Genomic DNA, 25,378 nt, shown 5'->3' on the forward strand with positions numbered 1-25,378 from the left:
GCTACACCCCTGCAAACCATGAGTCATGAGAAACTTTAACAAGTCAATAATGAATTGACTTACTATATCAAATATGTTTTTGGTTAAAGAAAAAAATGAAGAGACACTTTTAATGGGCGTTTTTGCTTTTAATATATTTACATTTCCACAGAACTCTGGCTAGAGAAGCAATCTCCTCATCTCTGTTGTGCAATGAACCATAACTGCCAGAACTTATTCAGTCAAACCCATTCTCTTGTAAAGCCTAGTAAAAAAAAAAAGCATCATAATTCCAGTGTTGCTATATCTGAATAAATAGAGCTATGCCATGTTCAATCAAAGACCAGGCACACTTTAAGTTTGCCAATGTACATAGACACAGGCAGAGTTGCACGCATGCTCTTATTCTCAAGCTTTTTGAAGTTTGCTGTCTGCCTATTGTTGTTTTATGCAAAAAGTCAGAGTCTGGATAGGACACACCGAGGGCCTTATGCAAATGACGTGTCTATCGGCTGGTGTGGGATACTGGAGAGTTGAATGCTCTTCTACTAACCCACATTGCTAAATGTGTTTCTCTGAACCTTTTTGAGAAAGCTTCACTCAGTTCACCTAAGAAAAACACCACAGAAGCAGGGATTTAATCTACAGAGACTGGATCTGTGGATCTTCCCTTCTATAAGGTAAGTGTAGCTGTACTTCTCAAAGTTTTTAGAGAAATACTGCTTCGTTTCCCAGATGCCTGTTCTCTTCTCAAGCAGTGACCGTATTGTGGAATCATATTGTTTTGCATTGTACCTGTTCGCAGCTCTAGATATTGACAGATTTAAATGTTTTTGACTAGAAGAGATTAGGGTGGAGAGACAGAGTGATTGTGGTGAATGGTGAATGGGGATACCCTTGCTCTTATGAATATTACAACAAGCTTTTTACATAAAGGAGACCATTTGAAAGCTGGACACATTAGAATAAACCTCAAGATCATTTTACTGGCTGGGCCCGGGCATGAATTGCCTCAGTGTCTGCATAAAGTTGTGATCCTGTAGGAAAATCAGCTGTATTTATCATTACAGATATTAAGATGAGCACAGAGGCTGTTGAACAGACAGAATCTCAGCATGAACCAGCTGGTAAGGTGCCTTTTCACTCTCTGGAATATTTACAATTGCCTTGAAATGGTACAATTACCTCTTAACTAATGTATGGTGACATTTGAATGTAAATAACATGGAAATATTATTCAATCAATTATGTGACAATTAAAGTTTTCTGCTTACGCTTGTAAAATAACATCATTTGTGTGACGTGAAACAGTTATAAGTGAGATTTACAATATTTCAAAACTCTCTTTTAAATGTACATTTGAAAATTTTATGTGATGCATTACAAATATTATTAGATAATTTTCTTAAATATTTAAAATATATATATATATATATATATATATATATATATATATATATATATATATATATATATATATATATATATATTTTTATTCACTTTTTTAGATCTACATGTGATTATTTTTTGAGCATATTTTCTCACAAATTGTCTACTTTTCAGACCCTTTTTTGAACATTTTTTCTGTGGAAAAATGTGTTTATGATTCACCTTTACGTTCACTAGAAATGAGGATCATAATTTCACGAACTGCCACCGGGCTTCTTTACAAAAACCGTTTGTGGTTATGACCAAAAGTTTAACTCTTTGTGTTGATAGGACACTGGTCACGCTCTCAGGCGAGTCTGTGGAAATGGCTTTGTGCCAACCTTAGAGGTCATTTTTATGTTCTGTGCATTTCTATCAATACACATTTTTTTATTATTATTTTATTTGTCATCCCATATTTTTGTATTTATTAAAAAGGCATTCTCGTAACTTATGTTCTGTTGAATTCAGAATACAGAGTTTATTAGCCATCTAGGTGTGTGATACGTGCAGGTTGATGGATGTGAAGTCTACCAGGATGTATGTGGCGGTTTGTTTGCAGTGAAGCGCTCATAGCCTCAGGTGCTAATGAATCATGGTCTGGTTACAATGGCTTCTCTACGGAACCATCTCACTCAAATGAGGAACCTGAGAGAAATGAGAATTCAGAGAGAGCAGTGTATTGTCCCTCAATGTTAAATATATTTATTTCATTTATGTTCCATCACCTCTATGGTGTGAAGTGTTTGGATATGGATTAGGGTTAGACCTATCAGATGTCCCATCAGGTCATGTGACAACTACAAATATTTGGATTGTACGAATAAAATGTTGTTCGTGTTTACAAACATCTTCAAATGAACCTACATGGAATCTACACTGTAAAAAAAAATATTGTTGGTTTAACTTAAAAAAAAAGTTAACTGGTCTTAAAATTTTGAGTTCATTGAAGTAAAAAATTTGAGTTAATACAATGAAGGAGATTTGTGCAATAAATAGAAACTCAAAGTATTATGTTATCCGAACCACATTAATTTAAGTTGATTTGACAAAAGAAAAAAGTTGTAATAAAAAATCATGAAAATAATTGTTTACAGTGTACTGAAAGTACATCTAAATATTTTTCTATCATTATTATTTTACTGTTTTGTAGTTTTAAGGTTGTTTTATTGCTTTGGACATGTACAATAGCTATCAAGTATCATCACAGTTTATGTGCAAGCATGTATGACTGATGACTATAACCATTCAGACTTTAAAATCCGTGATTTTAAGAAATATGATGTAATCGACATAGGTTACACCAGGTTTTATAATCATAGTATTGTTGCATTTATAGTTGTGTGTATGTGTGTGTGTGTGTGTGAGGGAGAGAGAAATACAGAGGGTAGGAGATGCACCTGGAGGTCTGTAAGTATTCAAATGTGAAGGCCTCTAAAGGTTGCCATGGAAACTCATTTGCATGATCTGATGATTTCCATACTGGAAGTTTGGCTCAGGAGAAGGGTAGATTTCCATATTGTGGAGTGAGTGAGTGCCGTTCTAACCACGGCCTCATAGAGATAGATTTGAATTTCAAATGAAGAGAGATTACCTGGTATTGACGACCTTTGAACCGCCGACTGACTCTCTTCGCTCAGTTTAATGGAACATTTGGGAGTTTGTTTTTATGGTATAGTCTTAATATAAAAACCCCTTGAAAGAAATAATGATAAAAGTTTAAATGAAAACTAAAATGTTTTGTAACATTGGCTGGATCCCTCAGGTGGGATGCGGTCTGAATGTTAATGCATACGTGTAACTCTCACTTTGATGCTGAGTGTGATTATCTTTTCATTTTCCAGATATTGAACAAAATGGCATTGACTTCACCAGACAAGTGAGTACAAACGTTGCCTTACTTAATATTCATAATCTGAAATATCTGTTTTTTGTATTCAGAGCAGTGCATTGTTCAAGGAGAAACAGCTTGAAAGATTACAAAAGTTTTCTAGTGTTACACTACGGGAGATATTTGAGTCATAATGAATAAGCTTCATTAGTCCTTCAGATCAGCCTTGTCATTTGATCTAGTAGTGAGGACAGTGAAAAGTTTCGTGCACAGGAACTAGCTTCAGGCTTCTGAGGGCATTTGCATACTGTGCCTGCGGGAAGGGAAGGAATGTTTGTTAAAGGCCCTCTGCAGAACGAGTCCTGCAGCCTTACTGGTCTCTGAGTACACACAAAGAGTGCATGTATACACACATGCCTGAGGACCAAAACACAACAGTGAACAACTCCATATCTTGAAATGTTCACCTGGTTTGGGTTATCTAACGAATATTTTGTTTCACGTACAGATAAAGACTGAGAACCTGAACGATTCTCCTCATTCTGGATCGTCGCACAAGACATGCCACTTAACTCAGGGATCACCGGTGCCTGGTGGCCAGCTTTCTGGGGTACGTCTTTATCACCTAGAGGGTCCTGAAATCCATCACAAGCATGTTCGGATCATATACAGTCAAACCAAAATGTATTCAGACACCTTGAACATTTAATTCGTTATTACAGTTTATTCACTATAGTTTAAAAATGGTAATAAAATATGACAAGATCTCAGAGTTAAACCTCGTCAGAAAAAAAATAATCTTAATTATGTCAGATAACACTTAAGCAAAACATGATCAGGTCTAATGTCTAAATAATTTTTGGTTCCAAATTGTTTATCAATTTTACTGCTAGTCCACTGTATGAAGAAATTTGGGGTATAATATGTCACAGTTTACTTTATTACACTATCTTCACTTACATAAATGAACTATAGTGTCCTGCACCCACTAGAAAAAAAGAAACACACACACACACACACACACACAATTATGTTTTGCATAAGAAAATTAAGCCTATAAGATCATTAGGCCTTTTGGCATTGTTACTTTTTAATAATAGTTAAAGGGATAATTCACCCCAACCCCCAATTCTGTCATCATTTACTCACCCTCAAGTTGTTCCAAACCTGTATGAATTGAATTCTTCTGCTGTTTGGAACAACCTAAGGGTGAGTAAATGATGACAGAATTTTCATTTTGGGGTGAACTATCCCTTTAGGCACCAATTAAGCAATTGATTTGAGTCCCAATTCTCATAACTGTAATTACTGTAATGTAAGAAAAATTGATATATAAATATTTATTTTTTTGTTTAAGTATTTATGAGGAAAAAACATCACATTAAATATTTATTATTTTATTATTTAAGTATTTATAAATCATGGAAGTATTTTGTTTAATGCCTTTAATTTATAATGATTTCAATTTAAAAAAAATGTAATACCATTTTTTCATATAATACAGTAAAAGAGATTCTAATTATGGATGCCATAATTATGGCATTATGTTAATGGGAAAGTGTGCTTAAAGGGATAGTTCACCCCAAAATGAAAATTCTGTTATCATTTAGTCATACTCATGTTGTTCCAAACCTGTGTGAGTTTCTTTTTTTTTTTCTATTGAACATAAAAGAAGATATATTGAAGAATGTGTGTAACCAAACAGTTGATGGTAGTAGTATTTCTTTTTATAACCTCATTCAGGTTTGGAACAACTTGAAGGTGAGAAAATAAATTTTATTTTCAGGTGAATTATCCCTTTAACTGTCATGAAAATTATGTCATAATTCAAAATATCTCAACAGACTTTAAGCAAAATATTTTCTTCTTTTTGGTTGCATTGTGACCTGAAAATATTTTGTGGGATTTAATCCTGTAAAGTTCACACAAAGTGAAACTGTGGTGAAAGATAAGGTATGCATGTAATGGCTGGTGTTTTTTAGGAGCTGCCCTCTCTGCACTCTCTCCCCCAGCTCGTCCTGATGCCTGGATCTCATCTGTCCTCCCCTTCATCATTTCTCCTCTCACAGGCCCAATCAGGACACCAAGGTCAGTGGATGTACTGGATCATCATCATTAAGGGTGATGTTGCTCATTAGTACACATCACTGAGAAATTTATTTTTGTTTGACTTTACTACAGTACATACATGTTTAAATGCTGTTTCCTCCAGCACTGCTGCAGCCCAATCTGCTTTCCTTGCCATCTCAGTCCCAGACAGGACTCTTACCGCACCAGCCTGGTCTCGCACTCACTCCTCAGGTGAGCCTAATGTTGGATTATTTCTTGAAACAAATTAATTCATTAATGGAAACAGTTCACAATAAGGTTTCATTTGTTAGCATTAGTTAACCACTGTACATTAGTTAAAGGGCTAGCACACCCAAAAAATTGATATTTTGTCATTACTTACTCAACCTTAAACTTGTATGAGTTTCTTGTTTCTTTCTTCTGTTGAACACAAAAGGAGATATTTTTAAGAATGTATGGTAACCAGGCAGTTGACGGCACCCATTAGTTTTTTTTTTTTTTCCTATGGAAGTAAATGGCTACCGTAAACTGTCTGGTTACCAGCATTCTACTACTGTGACTACTACTGTAATGCATAATACCGGGGTGCTTTTTTAATGGCATGAGAAAAGGAAAACACACACCCAAACAATAATAGAAATAGCATGTATGCAAACAAAGGTGATAAGAACTGATTACTTACTCTAAAAGCTTATATTTTCTCATAAGGCAATGGGTAGGACAGGGCTGGCTGGCTCTTCTATGGATGGACACTTGGACATGTCTCACTTACAGGTCCCTAAACATGTGGGATCACCACAAGATGAGCCTAATGACCTGGAGGAGCTAGAGCAGTTTGCTAAAGCCTTCAAACAAAGACGCATTAAACTAGGCTTTACTCAGGTAAGACTTTGTGCCTGGTTTTATTACGGTTTTAGCTGTATATGTAAGCAAATACATATACAGCTTCTTGTTTTTATAAAACGGTTACCACACAATACAAATATTAAAGCCAAAAAAATGTGTATCAATGCAACTTTCATGAAGTAAAATCACTAAAAACCTTCCTTCCACCAGAAAAAATAGTCCCTGACCGTAAACAGCAACAGAAGTTACATTATTACGCCATTCGATGGCGGCAAAGACTGTCTTTATGAGTGATTCACTCAGTCGCAAAGACTTTTACATTGAAAATACTGAATTGTTGTGAACATAGAACAAGACGCAACTGACAGATGCTTTGACTAGCGCTGTCAGTCATGGAAAAACCCTTTAAATTTTAAAAGGACAAGATATTGCAGCAGACATTTAATATTAATATTATGAATATAGGACTGACCTGAAGGATAATGCTAAATCTGAATGTAGGTAATAAACTCGCTCACTTGATCTCTTTCTCACAATACTCTTCTATATACAGTAAGCTTCAATGAACAATATCAATTGAGAACATACCGTTTACGTTGCTAAGAGTGGTTGCTAAGGGTGTTGTGTAGTGATACACAGAACCATTGGGTGAAGCGGTCATAGCTGTGTTTTATCGTGAATAAAACAATGCTATTGACCAATCAGAATCAGGAAGGGGACTAACTGTTTTATTATTTATGGTTTTGAACAGACTATACATTATAAATATCATCAGTGTCCGTTGAGTTTGGAAAATTCTTCACACACTAATCATCGGAATATCTCTTTTCTGGTCTCTGAAAATGTCCAGATTTTTAAATCTTCTTGCTGACACTTATTTTACAGCAAGTGGCGGTTAGTCAATTGAATATATATATATATATATAACCGGACATAAATGAGTTGTACTATCTAAAAACGGAAGTGCGTCATGAAACTCGGTACAAGTAGTCCATCCCGAAAGAGAGAGAGACAGATTGTGCTTGAAGCTGCTTAAGTCTCATCTCATTCTCATAGAAAGCGAATAGAAATGACAATTCTATGTATCCGAATACATATTATGTAGGCCTAAATGTGTGAGTATATGAATTTTCTCTCTAATGAACATTGTTTAGTCGAGCCCTGCGATCACAAATAAACCGGAACAAACATGATTGAATACATACAGATATTCTATTCAAAATAACTACTGATTGATTTTGCATAATTTTCCTGACAGAAATGAGGAAATTACTGTCATTGTAACCAGGTTTTATCATAAACCAAATATTGAAGCTATTCTAATGATACACAGTTTCTCAAGCTCAAATAAGAATGTTTTGTGTTTCACGTATCAGTGAATAAGTCCAAATGTATTATGTATTTGATTTTGTTGGACTAATAAAATTCACCTATATTGTGACAGTGTTGTTGTTGTTTTTGTATAATTATTATTTTATTATTGCAGTTTTGTAAATTTCTTTCCCTGTCATTTCAATTGTCTTTTCATTTTAATAATGAAATAATAATACTTTCATTGGGTATTATCCACTCAAATTTAAACGGAAAAGGAGCCAATTTTGAATAGGCTATGTTGCCCGACCCTGTCATGGATCTCATCCAGTTCTCTTGCGTAACTTGTGTAACTCTTTTATCATGTGTTTTCAGGGTGATGTGGGGCTTGCCATGGGAAAGCTGTATGGGAATGACTTCAGTCAGACTACCATCTCACGCTTCGAGGCTCTCAATCTTAGCTTCAAAAACATGTGCAAGCTCAAGCCCTTGCTAGAGAAGTGGCTGAGTGATGCAGGTATGTGCTGCTGCCCTCTTGTGGACAGAAGTTACTAATGTTTTTTTTTTTCCCTGTAAGCATCGTTAGGTAATTGTTTGGCAGACTGTACTCAAATACCTGGGATATTAAACCTTCCCTTCTTTCCCTCACCTCAGAGAACTCACCATCTGACTCCATGACCAACCCCACCACCCTACCACCCCTTATGGAGGGTTATGGGAGGAAGAGGAAAAAGAGAACAAGCATTGAAACTAACATCAAGCTCACGCTTGAGAAACGCTTTCAAGATGTGAGTTTGTCATTTTTACTCCTTTTCAGATGCTTCAGGCCCTCATATGAACATCATTTTCTGCTTTTTATGGCTAGTCTTGTAAGGTGGTATCAGGGAGAAAGAATTTCTCGTTGTAGAGAGCATTTGATATGCTGGAAGAATGATTAATATTTTTGGTCCATACAGAGATAAAAAATTAAATTGGTAACACTTTACAATAAGGTCTAACATTAACTTACAATGAGCAACACATTTGTAAGTGTTTGTTAATTTTCAACATTAATTTTCAACATGAATGTTAGTTCATGTTTTACATATTTTCAATTTTTCAATGTATTTGAAAGAAGTTTTCATTCATGAAATTTTGATAAAAAATAAAGTAAAACAGTAATGTTGTGAAATATTATTACAATTTAAAGTAACTATTTTCTATTTGAATATATTTTAAAATGTAATTGATTCCTGTGATGTCAAAGCTGAATTTTCAGCATCATTACTCCAGTCTTCAGTGTCACATGATCCTTCAGAAATCATTCTAATATGCTGATTTGCTGCTCAGTTGTTATTATAGGTGCTCAATTATTAATAATGTTTCTTATAATTGTCAATGTTGCTGCTGATATTTAAGTGGAAACCATTAACTAATATAGTTAACTAATGTTAACAAGTGGAACCTTATTGCAAAGTGTTACCTTTGATCTATCATTTGCAGTGATATCATATAATAATGTTGCATTTGTAATCTGCTACATGTTAATTTAGTCGACTGTGTGCACTAGCAGTGGAGGTTTAATCCTAAACTATCATAAGATTTAGAAAACTATAAGATCTCACTACCTGCTCCAGACAGTTCCCAACCTGCTCCTGGTAAACTGAATTTACTAACATGGTGTAACAGGTCCTTTTCAGCAATGACAAAGTTTTCTTTTAGTGCCCCCTGCAGGCTGTGATACATAAACACACTTTATTCTCTGTCTAGAACCCAAAACCCAACTCTGAAGAGATTACGCACATCTCAGAGCAGCTAGCCATGGAGAAGGAAGTAGTACGGGTTTGGTTCTGCAACCGGCGGCAGAAAGAAAAGAGGATATACTGCCCCATTTCCGCTTCACCCATGAAGTCTCACAACTACAACCCTCGTCTGGTGAGTCTGAGAAATCATTGAATGAGACGGGTGTCTGTTTACTCTAGTAATGATTCATCACGTCCAGAGGAAATTATTAACAGTTCAGTTCAGCTACTTCTGAAATTTTTGAGCAAAGCACCTAACCCCCAATCGCTCCACGGGCGCCACTGCAAATGGCTGCCCTCTGCTCTGATTGTGTGTGTCCACGGTTTGCAGTGTGTGTGTGTGTGTGTGTGTGTGTGTGTGTGTGTGTGTTCACTACTCACTACTCCTAATATGTGTGCACTAACTTGAATGGGTTACCATACTTGGCCTTCACGTCACGTCACTTTTCACTTTCAACCAAAATGGTGACCATCAAGTTTTATTACTAATAATCTCTTGTTCCACATGGATAGAGCCACATTGGGCAAGGCATTTTATATTATATTATATTATATTGTTGTCATTAGTATGTTAGTTTCTTTGTGTTTTGGTTCTGTTCTGTTCCTGTTAGCTTGTGTTCCCGATCCTTGTTTGTTTCTATGATTACTGATGATGTTACGCACCTGATTCTAGTTCTCTTGATTAGCCTCCTTGTGTATTTAAGCCCTGAGTTGTCCTTAGTCCCTTGTGTTAACATTTTTATAGTGTGTAGTGCTTTGTTTTCCCTGGTGTTCATTAAAAGTCAGTTTGATCATCTTCTTTGCGTTCTCCCTTGAATTACTAAAGCTAACTGTACAGTAACAATTATATTATACCATTCCATGGTTTGGGGTCGGTACAATTGTTTAAAAGAAATTTATACTTTCATTCAGCAAGGATGTCTTTGTCATTTTTGATGAATTTATTGCAATAAATTGATCAAAAATGACAAAGACTTACATTTTCTTAATGTAAAATAAGATTTATATTTCTAATAAATGTTGTTCTATTGAACTTTCTATTTATCAAAGAATCCTGAAAAGATATGTAGCATGGTTTTCACAAAATATTAAGCAGCAAGACCATTTTCAACTGTGAAAATAATAACGTCTCGGTTACGTATGTAACCCTCGTTCCCTGAAGGATGGAATGGAGACGTACGTCAGTAGTGACCGACGAATTGGGATATCGCTTAGAGAGCCCTATCAGCTTCGTGTGAACTAAAACAAGATGCAATTGCACTCTGTTTTTCGCTGAGGAGACAACTGGTGTCCGCACTGCAGCGAGGGTACAGAAACTGTGGCGACGGGACGTACGTCTCCGTTCCCTCCTTCAGGGAACGAGGGTTACATACGTAACTGAGACGTTCCCTTTCAGTCGGTCACATTCGACATACGTCAGTAGTGACCGACGAATTGGGATCCCAACTAAAGCGCCACAGTTACGAAACCCCTTCCAGTGCTCAACGCAAGCTCTAGCCGCCCATAGCACTGGAGGAATGGAGAAGGGGGCGAGCTCACGCCGAGAAGTTTACTGCTGTTTTACCTCTGCTAAGGGAAAGACACGGGCTCACCGTAGGGAGTTTAACCGTGGACAATTACACATATGGGACCGCTCATGTAGAGTAGTCAACACATATGGACCCTAGCCAACAGACAACATCAGAGACGGATGTAGGCCTGGCATCAGACACTCCGCAATGTCCGAGCCGAAGGGGGAGGTGGAGGAACTCGACAGGGTTCGCCATGCGGGGAACACGACTGGAGTCAAAGGATGCACGTATCCGGCCCAGGGGGCGGGAATGGCATTGCAAGCCGACACTTAGAGCAGGTTCAACGCGTCTACCGGCTAGTGGAAGCGAGTACACGGGATGATACCGGCTCTACACGTAGGCTATAAAACCTAGCGAACGTATTAGGTGTTGCCCAGCCCGCAGCTCTGCAGATATCTGTCAGCGAGGCGCCATGAGCCAGCGCCCAGGAAGAGGCCACTCTCAACCCGAACGGGCAAGGCACACCCTGGGAACCGTACGCCAGGGTGATGGCATCCACTATCCAGTGGGCCATCCTCTGCTTGGAGACAGCCTTTCCCTTCTGCTGGCCTCCGTAACAGACAAAGAGCCGGTCTGAGGTCCTGAAGCTTCGCGTTCTGTCAACATACACACGCAGAGCGCGGACGGGACAGAGTGAAGCTAGGGCTGGGTCTGCCTCCTCCGAAGGCAGTGCTTGCAGGTTCACTACCTGATCTCTGAAGGGAGTGGTAGAAACCTTGGGCACATATCCAGGCCGGGGTCTCAGGATGATGTGAGAATCACCGGGCCCGAATTCCAGGCACGATTCGTCGACCGAAAATGCATGCAGATCCCCTACCCTCTTAAGGGAAGCCAATGCAACCAAAAGGACAGTTTTAAGAGATATTACTTTCAGGTCGACTGATTGTAAAGGCTCAAAGGGATGACCCCGGAGAGCTGAGAGAACCAGGGTCAGATCCCAAGAGGGTACGGAGGAAGGGCGAGGAGGATACAGTCTCCATGCCCCCTCAGGAACCTGACGATCAGATCGTGTTTCCCCAGGGACTTACCGCCCACTGCATGGTGATGTGCGGCGATAGCTGCAACATACACCTTGAGGGTGGAGGGAGACAGCCTTCGCTCCAGGCCCTCTTGCAGGAAGGAAAGCACAGATCCGACTGAGCATGATCGGGGGTCCTCTTGGCGAGAGGAGCACCATTCAACGAACAGGTTCCACTTCAATGCATAGAGGCTCCTAGTGGAAGGAGCTCTAGCGGAAGTGATGGTGTCTACGACCGCTTGCGGGAGATCACTCAGAACCTCTGCATCCCGTCAAGGGACCACACATGGAGGTTCCACAGGTCGGGAAGCGGGTGCCACAGGGTGCCCCGTCTCTGAGTCAGGAGGTCCTTCCTCAGAGGAATTGGCCAAGGAGGGGCTGTCGCAAGAAGCATCAGGTCCGAAAACCAGGTCCGAGTGGGCCAGTATGGCGCCACTAACAGAACCTGCTCCTCGTCCTCCCTGACCTTGCACAGGAGCTGTACGAGAAGGCTCACTGGGGGAAACGCATATTTGCGTAGGCCCCGGGGCCAGCTGTGTGCCAGGGCATCCGTGCCGAGCGTGCCGCCGGTCAGCGAATAAAACCACTGGCAGTGGGCAGTTTCTGGGGAGGCAAACAGGTCTACCTGGGCCTTACCGAAGTGCTGCCAGATCAGCTGGACCGCCTGGGGATGGAGCCTCCACTCGCCCGCAAGTGGAGGCTGCCCTGAGAGCTCGTCGGCTGCACGGTTGAGCACACCTCGGACATGAATGGCAGGAAGCGACCTCAGATGCTTCTGACTCCATAGCAAGAGATGGCGGGCGAGTTGCGACATGCGACGGGAGCGTAGACCACTTTGATGGTTGATGTACGTAACGGCCGCAGTGCTGTCCGAGCGTACCAGTACGTGCTTTATCTGACAGCAGCTCCTTGAAGCGGTCCAGTGCAAGACGTACTGCTAGCAACTCCAGGCAATTGATATGCCAATGCAGCTGAGGCCTCGTCCAAAGACGTGACACTGCATGCCCGTTGTATGTGGCCCACCATCCCGTGGCAGAGGCATCTGTGGAGACCACAGCATGCCTGGACACTTCTTCGAGGGGTACTCTGGCCCGCAGGAACGAAGGATCCGACCACCGGATGAGGGTGCGACGGCAGCTCGGTGTCACGGGGACACGGAGCGTGCCGCGCTGCCACGCCCATCTCGGGACCCGGCCGCGGAGCCAGTGTTGAAGCGGCCTCATATGGAGCAATCCGAGCGGCGTGACCGCGGCTGCAGATGCCATATGCCCCAGGAGCCTCTGAAAATATTTCAGTGGGGCCGCTGTCCTGCGCTTGAGCGAGCTCAGGCAGTTCAACACCAACTGGACACGCGCCTCGGTGAGACGCGCAGTCCGTGCGACCGAGTCTAGCTCAAGACCGAGATAAGAGATCCTCTGCCCGAGGGCGAGTGTGCTCCTGTCCCAGTTGACCCGAAGACCCAACCGGCTGAGGTGAGCTAAAACCATGTCCCTGTGTTCGCACGACCCTCGAGCGCAAACCGTAGGAAGGGTCTGTGTCGAGGCAGAATCGAGACATGAAAGTACGCGTCCTTCAGGTCGATCGCTGCAAACCAATCCTGGGGACTGACGCATTCGAAAATGCGCTTCTGCGTGAGCATCTTGAACGGCATCCTGTGAAGATACCGGTTCAAAACGTGCAGATCCAGGATTGGCCGTAGCCCACCGCCCTTCTTCGGTACAATGAAGTAGAGGCTGTAAAACCCCGACTTCATATCAGCTGGAGGGACCGGATCGATTGCATCCTTCGCCAGGAGGACAGCAATCTCCGTTCTAAGAACAGGTGCACTGTCCAACGACACCTGAGTGAAGTGGACACCCCTGAAAACCGGGGGACGCCGGGTGAACTGAATCGTATAGCCGAGTCTGATAGTGCGAATGAGCCAGCGGGACGGGCTGGGAAGCGCGATCCACGCCTCCAGATTCCGAACCAGCGGGACCAAAGGCACCACAGACGTACCGGGGGTGGGGCAGCGAAGCAGAGTGTGGGGACCCGATTCGGACGGCATGGAAGCGGCCCGGAGTGTGGTCAGACTCTGCGAGGCAGCAGTGCGTATGGGAGACGGCGCACGGGACGCGGGCTGCACCATCACACTGCCACCTGCTGGTGAAGTGAGAGGGGGCTGCGAGCGGCAAGGCGGGGCCTCGCACACTGGCAGACAGCTGCATTGCAACAGACCGCTCGACTGGTGGGATCCTCACGTATCCCCTGGCTTCCCCGCCGTCCAGGGAGGTGAAGGTGGACGAGGGACCAGGCCTTGCACGAACACTACACGGTGCTTGCCAAGACCTGGACACCTCATCGTGCACTTCCGGGAAGAAGGGCATTGGGGCGGGACGCTGGGTTTGACCAGCGCGACCCCCCCCCCAAGTACCAATCATCCAACTGAGATGGGCCGGGGCAGGGTGGAGGATTCCACACGAGCCCGACACACTCGGCGGCCCGGGAAAGCACAGCCGTCAACTCGGGATCTGACTCGGGCAACGCTGCCGCCCCGGAGGGCGCCAGTGCAGCCGGATCTTCCTCCCCCGAGGACTCTGACTCACCCTCCGATGCAGAGATCAACATCTGCTCCGCTGCAGGCGCACCAAAGGTAACGGCTGGACAGTCCGTAGAGGGCCCAGCGGAAACCAACGGCGGCACGATGGGTTGCAGTGCTGATGAGGCGGCAGGGGCCCGCGGAGCGGTGCTCGGCGGGGAAGCCCTAACCGTGATCCTCAAGTCACCCTTCCTATACGCCGCCGAACCGTCATTCTGACCGGAGCCGGAAAAAACGGTCGAACGGGGCATAGGGGAGGGGACCCCCGCTTCTTGAGACTTCAGAAAGGAGAGTCTAGACCTCAGCACTGCGATAGTCATATTCCCGCAGTGGGAACATGAACCATCCACAAAAGCTGCTTCAGCGTGCTGAACGCCCAAACACAAGATGCAGCGATTGTGCCCATCAGCAGGGACCAGGGAACGACCGCACCCAGTAACGCACAGACGAAATGACATACTGTCAGGGTTCATCTGTAAAGCTCTTTTAGAAGGGGAACAGTCAGCTCACTCGTGCTGAAGCACACAGGGAGTGACGCGATGTGCTCAGGTACACCACTCCCTGAACACACCGGAGGAACCGGCCCAAATCGCAACGCACACACAGGTGGAAGATTTGAGAGTTGCTGTTAAAACAGCAGTTGAGAGCTTTTAAGCTCGGCTCCCCGGTAGCTCGCGGCCTCGCTGAAGTGCCTTGACTGCCAACACAAAACAGCGCTGTTGATCCTCTTCTGAGGCAGTTTTAGTTTCACTTTGTGAAAGTCTTCTTTGAAGCAGGACACCAGTGTTTGGCTCCGAAGCGAAAGACAGAGTGCGATTGCATCTGCTTCCTATTTATATACACCTGTTGGAGGCGGTGCGCATTATGCAAATATCACACGCCAATTCCATTGGCTTGTTTTAGTTCACACGAAGCTGATAGGGCTCTCTAAGCGATATCCCAATTCATCGGTCCTACTGACGTACGTCGAATGTGACCGACTGAAAGGGAACAAATGTTACTTGAGCACCAAATCAGCATATTCAAATGATTTCTGAAAGATCATGTGACACTGGAGTAATGGCTGCTGAAAATTCACCTTTGTCAACACAGGATTCAATTACATTTTAAAATATATTAAAATAGAAAATGGTTCATGTGAATTGTATTAATATTTCACAATATTAGTGTTTTTACTGTATATAAATGCAGCCTTGTTCAGCATAAAAGACTTATTTAAACAACCTTACTGACCCCAAACTCCACATATTTTATAATTTCTACATGATTAAATGGGACAAATGGATAACCCAATATGTTATAATAAATTTTAAAGGTGCCCTAGAATCAAAAATTGAATTTACCTCAAAATAGTTGAATAACAAGAGTTCAGTACATGGAAAAGACATACGATGAGTTTCAAACTCCATTGCTTCCTCCTTCTTATATAAATCTCATTTGTTTAAAAGACCTCCATAAACAGGCGAATCTCAACATAACACCAACTGTTACGTAACTGTCGGGATCATTAATATGTATGACCCCAATATTTGCATATGCCAGCCCATGTTCAAGGCATTACACAAGGGCAACCAGTATTAACGTCTGGATCTGTGCACAGCTGAATCATCAGACTAGGTAAACAAGCAAGAACAATAGCGAAAAATGGCAGATGGAGCGACAATAACTGATATGATCCATGATATTTTTAGTGATATTTGTAAATTGTCTTTATAAATGTTTCGTTAGTATGTTGCTAATGTACTGTTAAATGTGGTTAAAGTTACCATCGTTTATTATTGTATTCGCGGAGACAAGAGCCGTTGCTATTTTCATTTTTAAACACTTGCAGTCTGTATAATTCATAAACACAACTTCATTCTTTTTAAATCTCTCCAACAATGTAGCTCGTTAGCCACAGAGCATATAGCCTCATTCAGAATCAAATGTAAACATCCAAATAAATACTATACTCACAGGTATCAATGCATGCATGCAGCATGAATGACAAACACTTTGTAAAGGTCCATTTGAGGGTTATATTAGCTGTGGGAACTTTGTTTATGCACTGTATAACTGCACTTATAGTCAAGAGCTCGGGAGGGCAGGGAGCGATAGATTTGAAGGGGCCGCGCAGCCTGAATGGTGCATAGTTAATAATGCCCCAAAATAAGCAGTTAAAAAAATTAGTAAAAAAAATCTATGGGGTATTCTGAGCTGAAACTTCACAGACACATTTAGGGGACATCTTAAACTTATATTACATGTTTTGAAAAGATGTTCTACGGCACCTTTAAATTAAAAATGAATCCTGTTGGCATGTTTATAACTTCATTGTACTCCTCAAACTGTGTGTGTTTTAGAGGGTTTGTGATTAAAAGGATGTATGTTTTTCCTTAAAAAATGTTCTCCACCCTGTTTCCCACTAATTTGATTAATTTCCTATTTCAGCCTTCAACTTCACGCTCATTCAGTCCACTCACCTCTGGAGGTGGTAAGTATAGTGCTGGTGGGATGACAAACCACACTATTGCCATTGTAGGAAAATGTAATGTTGGAGATTTATTACCTTAATGTGTTTTCTGAGGTTATAACACATTTTTCTTGCAGTGTCAACAAGCTCCTCCCCCAACAGCCCCAGTCGAGGCTCTTCCCCCAGCACTCTGTCCACCACATCCAGTGCACTGACGGCACAGGGGGTCAACCAGACGTTCAACACTGCAGGGTATAACCACATCAAATACCATCTTAATCTTAAGTTACTTCACACATGCAGCCATTTTATGTAGATCATATGATGCTATTTTAAAAGGTCATTATTTTGTTTATTGGGTGTACTAGAATAGGTTAACATGCTTTAATATTAAAAAAAAAACTTTTTGTAAAAGCGCCCAAAATGTGGACGATAAAGCTGGGCAGCGTTTCCCAAAAGCATCGTAAGCTTAAGTTGATCGTAGCTCCATTGCCACCAGATCGATAGGAACCAACTTTGTAAGCACGAGTTGTGCGTTGTACTTGTCCAGTGTGGTGAGAAATCAAGTCCCCCCAGGAATCAGGTTTCCTTTAGGAACCCGAGTAATCTCACTGGTTCAACAGACTTTTAAATGGATGTATTTTTAGCACCTGATTATAATTCAATATAGTTTAAAATGCGTTATAATGACAATTAATGTCTTTTAAATTACATGGTTCATTCACTAGTATATAACTGAAGATATAAGTTGTGAAATCAAGCATTTCTCTTTCTTACTGGTTTTTTTTTTTTTTAGTTTGCACTTAATGTAATAAACATCATACAATAGTGAAATAGTGAATAGTGGTTATTATTAAAGACATCATGAAAACAACTTTTGATTAGGCATCACTGCCTGGGTCCTAAAGGAGACCCGATTCCTGGGGGGAATGACACCGGTACACTTGGTGGGAGACTTTTAGCTTTGTAACTTTGCAGATCTTTTACATGCACAAACAGATACATTACAAAGCATCGTATGGCCTCTTTAATTAATTAAAGAACCAGTCAAATTGACATATGATGAATTTTACAGATCCTGGTATCGCTGGAACACCACGTCATACCACCACTGAGCACCTCTCCAGAACTCCAGTACATCCGGAGGCAATAACTTCACTTCATAACTTGCCAGACGAGAGGGGTCTCTGTGAAAGAAAGGAAATATTCATTCTGTAATGTTTACAACCTGCACTAAACGTGGAGGCAGAACGCAGAGAACCACTATTCTGCTTCTCATGGTCTAATGTTCAAAGGGCTTGTGAATAGCTTCACTGCTAATTACTGAAGGGAAAAGCACTAATATGCAACAGCACATTGTTTAGATATGCAAACTTGCTGCAAAGAACATAACAGGCATGTTCAGCATTTTCAGCAGAGCTTTTAATGTGCATGAAACCTTATTTTTACTTCCTGTGCAAGATCTCTGTGCCAATTTTGTTGTACATGAAGGTTCAAATCTGGCTTTATGTGTACTGATAATGATGAATAAACTTTTAGTGGATTGGTCAGCACAGTTTACAGTTTTTCATATGTTTTCAGCATGTACCTAGTTTTGTGTTTCTGAATTTTTTCTAAGGATTTCTGGCAGGGAAAACATTTTATAAGCCTGGTGTGGAATATAAATATTTCACACTACTTTTTATGCAACATTGTCCAAAGCATTCAAAGTGCCTTGAGTTTCACATTTTAGCTTTAATGTATGATTAATAATATTATCTAGATATTGTTTGTTTGGTTGTTCTTTGCTTTTTTTAATTTGTAAAACACTGTTGTAAATTTCAATTTCACTGTTTGACTGTTATTAAAATGTGCACTTACATTTGTCTCTTTTTAATTTACTATTCAACTGTATTGCAGTGGGGGGAAGGGGGACATATAATTATGTCATGATTATGAGATAGAAGTCGGAATTATGATATACTAACTATAATTATGAGATAAACAGTTTAAATTATAACATAAAAAGTGTAGATTATGAGATAAAAAGACAGAAATATGACAGATTTTAGTCATAATTATGCATTTTTGCCATCATTTTCTAACAAAACAAAAGTTCACCTGGGTTTTCTGAGGAACTGAGTGCTACTAAACAATGATTTAGGACAACCTTTAGTTCCCACATCCCAAATCATCATTGCATATGTAAAATATTAAAGCAATCCTTGATTATGATATCACTTTTTTAACTTTAGTTAGTGTGTAATGTTGCTGTTTGAGCCAGTGGCGGAGGCAGAAAGTGGATGGTGGGTGGGCCTCTAAAAGCGTGGGTGGGCCAGAATAATTCGCATCATCCCATGTTTTTCAACTGGCTTAATTTGGTAGGGGGAAAAAATGATGGACCGTCCCTAAGTGGCGTCAATTCACAAAAAGTCAAGGTATGGCAAGTTCAAATTACGTTATTTAATATAATATTACGTGACAATATCAATTCAAGTAAATCTGAGATAAGAACAAGACAAAACTGCAGTTACAACCTAACCCAACAGCACCAACTGATTAAAAAAAAAAAAAACCTAATAATAATAATCGCATAATAACCTGGCATGGTAACAGGCAGCTATGGATAAATAAAAATAACAAAAAAGTCAGCTTACGATAAAAAAATAATGAAACAAAATCAATACTGATTTGAGACTTGTGACAAACGCTCACACATTAACCCGATCACTTTATTTAGCGTTCATGTAAACATTCAGATTCATCGAATTAATTTATAGCCTATTTATTTATTTATTTAAGAAATTCATTAAAAACAGAATATTGCTTCAGCCTTATTCAAAGGCCACAGAAACATGTTCGTTTGTTACGCACTTCAATACATTCCACCCGACGTTTTTGGTTTTCTTCCTATTTATTAAATATAGGCAATTGGTTGATGAAACAGTGATTGAAATTACGATACAATTTCTACAAAACAAAATTCACTTTAAAGAAAGGCTTACTATAAAACAAAACTTAATGAAGTGGTCAAACTCATGTCTGACCCGCTGCATGTCTCCCGACAGCGCGCATCCGTCATGCTATTCACTTTTCATAATCAGAAATTTATCAAATAATATAGGCTCTATAGCCTAATATTTAAATATATGAAACTAAATTGGCTATTTTTATCGCCGGCGCGTTCTGGATTTTTTCCTCATGACAGAAACAAAAAGCCTTTCGTCAAGACTACAAATGGTCTACTTTTATTCGTGTACGCTCACAATAACAACAAAACCTTGCACTTTTGTAAAATAAAATACATTTTAAAAAGGGTGCGCTTTCAGCTGTTTTTCTGGGAGAATCTTTCTGAAACGTCTCAAAAATGAACACCGCGAATAATTGTAGGCTACCAAAAAAAAAAAGAAACATCTCTATTCGATAAGAAATTCGTGTCTGTGTTAAATAAGAGGTGATCAATGGGCGTCGGAAGCAAAAACAATGTGGGTGGGTCATCCCTCCAAAATTTTTTATGCAATTTATATATAGATAGATAGATAGATAGATAGATAGATAGATAGATAGATAGATAGATGAAATGTCAATCAATCGGTAGTTATTGTTTTTGTTTTTTTAATAGAACAACGAGACACAAACCTTTACATTTCAATCGCATTTTTGCTCACATTTATTTTCACACATTGATCACACAGTGCATACAAAGTTTAGTCCCAAAGCGCGCACAACTGGAGGAATACACGATTACCTTTGATTTTGTTCGATAGAAAAGAAGCAGGGCCGTTGTCACGATCACCGTCTGCCCCTGTCAAGTTTCGGACTACATTTCCCATCATCCCCCCCTGTCAATCACATGCACTCACTCCACCAATCACCTGTTGCCACATACAGTCATGCACACTCCACACTAATCACCACACCCAGCTGATACGCATTACCTGGACTATAAAGGACTCACACATACACCACCCATTTGCGAAGTCTTGTTTACCCTGTGTGACATTTCTGAGCGTTTCCCTGTGTTTATTGTCTGCCTGTTTATCGTTACCGATCCTGCCTGTTTCCTGTTTATCGACCCGTTGCTGCCTGTCCTGACCCTTGCTTTGTATACCGACCTGTGAGTGATATCTGCCTGTCCTGATCATTGCCTGTTCCTTGACCACGATTCTGCCTGTTCCTTGCTGTTCCTGTTTGCTCCTGTTTGACCCTGCCTGTACGACCACTCTCACTTTAATAAATGCTGCACATGGATCTCTGCCTCAGTCCCGATTCGTTACAGAAGACTTCGCCACCACCACGATCCAGCAGCTTTCCCGGAGGATCTCTACACGGTATGGACATTAATCAATTGTTGTTATGGAGTACGCAGGGCACACGATCACTGGAGGATTACATCACAGAATACCTGAACATTGCATATTATTCAGATCTGCCTGACTGTGCACTTATTGACTTTTTCTGCGATGGTGTCAACCAACCACTCAAAGAACAATTAATTCGTGAGGGACCCCGTTCTTCTCTTAGTCATTTCCTGGACTATGTGTTATTGACTGTTGGTTCTCTGTTTACCGTGGGGGTCGCGGAGGAATGCGACACCGAGATAAACCACGTAATGGCCGCTGCGCCAAAGGACATTCACAAAATGGCGGCTACCACCATAACAACACCGAGCCACATCTCCGCTGATCGCCCAGAGCCACGTCAAGCCTACGCAGATCGCCCAGAGCAACGTCACGTCTCCGCTGATCGCCCAGAGCAACGTCACGCCTTCGCTGATCGCCCAGAGCAACGTCACGCCTTCGCTGATCGCCCAGAGCAACGTCACGCCTTCGCTGATCGCCCAGAGCAACGTCACGCCTTCGCTGATCGCCCAGAGCAACATCACGCCTTCGCTGATCGCCCAGAGCAATGTCACGCCTTCGCTGATCGCCCAGAGCAACGTCACGTCGCCGCTGATCGCCCAGAGTCACGTCAGGTCTCTAGATCAGTCCGGGAGTGGAGAGGGTTGCGTTCCAGTGTGACCGATCCCCCGTTGATTTCAGTCCGAGCAGCTGGCAGCCCCAAGTCTCCGTCGGCCGCTTCGCTCTCAAGCCCGCCGGCCGCTTCGCACTCAAGCCCGCCGGCCGCTTCGCACTCAAGCCCGCCGGCCGCTTCGCTCTCAAGCCAGCCGGTCGCTTCGCTCTCAAGCCAGCCGGCCGCTTCGCTCTCAAGCCAGCTGGCCGCTCCGCTCTCAAGCCAGTCGGCCGCTTCGCTCTCAAGCCAGCCGGCCGCTTCGCTCTCAAACCTGCCGGTTGCTACGCTCTCAAGCTCGCCGGTCTCAACGCTCTCAAGCTCGCCGGTTGCTATGGACTCTTGTTCGCCGATTGCAGTGGACTTATGCACCCTGGACGCGATGGACGAAATGGCTGCTTTGCCAGTGCCCACGGGCAAGATGGCCGCCCCTGCGGTGCTCAAGGATGCAGGGGTTGTTCCAGCCATTGAGTCCGCTTCAGCCAGTGAGTCTGCTCCAGAAACCGCTCCAGTCGGTGAACCATCGACTCATCCTCGGAAGAGGAGGAGGAGGAGGAGGAAGGCTCCATCTGTTCTTCCCCCTCTTACGTCCAAACGTCTTGTCCTGCCGGCGCCACCTGTGCTCCTCGCTCTGCCGGCGCCACCTGTGCTTCTTGCCCTGCCGGCGCCACCTGTGCTTCTTGCCCTGCCGGCGCCACCTGTGCTTCTTGCCCTGCCGGCGCCATCCACGCTTCTAGCCCTGCCGGCGCCATCCACGCTTCTAGCCCTGCCGGCGCCATCCACGCTTCTAGCCCTGCGGGCGCCTTCCACGCTTCCAGCCCTGCCGGCGCCACTCAGGAGTCTTGCCCTGACGGCTTCACCCACACGCCTGGCCCTGCCGCCGCCACCCGAACCCCTTGCCCACGAACCTGCGACGGGCCCCGCTGAAATCCCTAAGAACTTTTTGGGGGGGGGCAGTATACCTAGGGGTGGGGAGTTTGTGGGTGGGAACCCTGCACGGCCGCGGTCATCAGCGGTCCCTGAACTGCCCAGACCACCTGACCCGCCGTGGTCGCCAGAGACTCTTGACCTGCCATGGCTGCCCAAGCCACCTGAACTGCCGTGGCCGCCCTTGCCACCTGACCTGCCGTGGCCGCCCTTGCCACCTGACCTGCCGTGGCCGCCCTTGCCACCTGACCTGCCGTGGCTGCCCTTGCCACCTGACCTGCCGTGGCCGCCTGAGCCACCTGACCGATCCTGCCTGTTTCCTGTTTATCGACCCGTTGCTGCCTGTCCTGACCCTTGCTTTGTATACCGACCTGTGAGTGATATCTGCCTGTCCTGATCATTGCCTGTTCCTTGACCACGATTCTGCCTGTTCCTTGCTGTTCCTGTTTGCTCCTGTTTGACCCTGCCTGTACGACCACTCTCACTTTAATAAATGCTGCACATGGATCTCTGCCTCAGTCCCGATTCGTTACAGCCGTACGCAGGGTATTACTGAGGTTACAAAATGTATTATGCTAGGGGGGTTCGGGGGGCATGCTCCCCCGAGAAAATTTGGATTTCCTTGGTGTACATAAATGCATTTTAAGACGTTTTAAGACCATCAAATTGGATAACAATAGCTTTAAAACCATGTCAACAAATACATACATGCACAGTTTTGAGGCAGCTTTAATCGCATGTTTGGTAATTTCATGACTTAATTTACACCAGAATAACGACGGTGCATGCCCGTAGCTTCTTATGCGTGCCATTTGCGCGAGCAATTCTTGAGTTCGCGCCTCGAGCACAGTAGGCTGATTGGAGTTTTACTGGCATAGCCTGACACAATCTCATCTGACTACAGTTCACTGTTGTTCAACTGAAGCTACCTTTTCCGCGCTCGTTTGACTTGCGCCTGGCGCTGAGGCGAAGGTGGAATGCGCGTCTGCAAAATGTCTCGTTTTTTGTGGTCGTAAAGAGACATTTCTTTATAAACGCGTGTTACTTGGCGATCTTTTAAAAACTATCTCTATTTTTGATATTTTTTATGTTCTGTTGGTGGTTTGTGGAGCATCACCTGGGGGGATTAGACAAATGCTGAATTAGAGACGTTAAAATTGAGTGGGTCCAATATATTGGTCTTAAAAAGTACAATGGTTACAATGGTTCCGACGCCCATATAATATATTTCCCTGGCTCTGACTGGGTGGGCAAGCTGTCAATCTGGGTGGGCCCAGGCCCACCCGTAGCTCCGCCCCCGGTTTGAGCATGAGCAACATCTGCAAAGTGATGATGCTCAAAGTTCAATGCTAAGGGAGATATTTTACAGAAATCGCTTTTTAAGGACTACAAAAAATGGCTGGAAGGGACTACAACATACTTCTTCCGGGGTTGGTGACATCACAAACCCCAAAATGTACATAATCCCTGCCCCCGGGGAACAAGCAACAAAGGGGGTGAGGCCATGTTGGGCTGAGTTGTTGTAGTACAGTGTTGTTATCATGTCATCATTTTATACCGGACTGCTTCACAAACAAGGGTCAATTCAATGCTGGATTTGCACAAAAGATTAACATGACGGTACATGCTAGACGATGAGTTGAATCAGCTCCACAGCAACTACATAAATTTATCCACTAACCATTCAGAAATGTCCAGTTTCATACTAAAAGTTGTAACTTCTTCCTGAATCTCTCCATCAGTGTCTGACTCCGGTTTGAACAATGCAAGGCTGAACACTGTTACAATCCTCATTTTGGCTGTGTGAGATTCTCCAGCTTTATTGTTGTTGCGCAACCAAAGCGTGAGCTGTTAAAGCTCCGCCCTCTTTTAGAAAGGGGGCTGGGAGCAGCAGCTCATTTGCATTTTTAAAGGGACACACAAAAATTGTATGTTTCTGCTCAAACCCAAATAGGGACAAATTTGATAAGCTCGTTCAATTTGATAAATGATCTGTGGGGTATTTTTGAGCTGAAACTTCACAGACACATTCTGGAGACACCAGAGACTTATATTACATCTTGTAAAACATCCTTAGACAAACCGTAATTCCATCATATGCAACTTAAGCATAAAGTTTAAAAAAAATTGCAAAGCTGTTTTATATTTATGTGTATATATTTTCGAACACATGTTTTCGTTGAAAAAAATTCTGATTGCCTGAATCATGGAAATAGAGTTGCAATAGTTTTTTTCTTCCCTATTGTGATATCCGAGAGAATCTGCTTCTCAAACAAGAAAAAGTGTAAGGTGGGTCTTGATTTTGTCAATCAAGAATTGATTGGATGGTTGTGGTTGGCTATTGCTGTGATGTCATGTGAGTGACAGGTTAGATATTTGTAGCACTGGCTGTATTTAAGTTGTGAACTTTTTGGCTCTCATTTCTCCTAATCGTTGTAGTTGGAGCATGGTAGGGAGGTGGAAGCCTTTATCTTTATGTTATGATTTCTCTTGTTTTTGGAAGTTAGGGAGGGAAGCTTTTGTAATTTTACTATCAGAATTCTAGGTTAGTATTTAACATCAGTTAGATATGTTTTGTTATTTATTTTGGCCTTGCC

The 25,378-nt window shown here is 42.6% G+C and overlaps 1 protein-coding gene across 1 annotated transcript; it reads left to right on the top strand.

Moving 5' to 3' along the window:
* The first annotated feature begins 536 nt into the window (after window positions 1-536).
* pou2f3 (POU class 2 homeobox 3) lies at window positions 537-18,573 on the top strand. The gene is made up of 13 exons (XM_067407703.1): window positions 537-659; window positions 1,050-1,106; window positions 3,252-3,286; window positions 3,747-3,848; window positions 5,221-5,326; window positions 5,451-5,539; window positions 6,017-6,190; window positions 7,841-7,982; window positions 8,120-8,253; window positions 9,215-9,379; window positions 16,844-16,886; window positions 17,003-17,117; window positions 17,941-18,573. The coding sequence occupies exons 2-13, from the start codon at window positions 1,058-1,060 to the stop codon at window positions 17,978-17,980; spliced, it is 1,194 nt and encodes a 397-aa protein (XP_067263804.1). The 5' UTR covers window positions 537-659; window positions 1,050-1,057; the 3' UTR covers window positions 17,981-18,573.
* The last annotated feature ends 6,805 nt before the right edge of the window (window positions 18,574-25,378 follow it).

The sequence above is a fragment of the Chanodichthys erythropterus genome, chromosome 13 (assembly GCF_024489055.1).
Source record: "Chanodichthys erythropterus isolate Z2021 chromosome 13, ASM2448905v1, whole genome shotgun sequence".
NCBI lineage: Eukaryota > Metazoa > Chordata > Actinopteri > Cypriniformes > Xenocyprididae > Chanodichthys > Chanodichthys erythropterus.

Bases quoted from the DNA above. Each gene is read 5' to 3' on its own strand.
- pou2f3 (XM_067407703.1), top strand. From the start codon at position 1,058: ATGAGCACAGAGGCTGTTGAACAGACAGAATCTCAGCATGAACCAGCT. The intron at 1,107-3,251 runs GTAAGGTGCCTT...TTCATTTTCCAG, and splicing joins ATCTCAGCATGAACCAGCTG to ATATTGAACAAAATGGCATT. The intron at 16,887-17,002 runs GTAAGTATAGTG...TTTTTCTTGCAG, and splicing joins TCCACTCACCTCTGGAGGTG to TGTCAACAAGCTCCTCCCCC.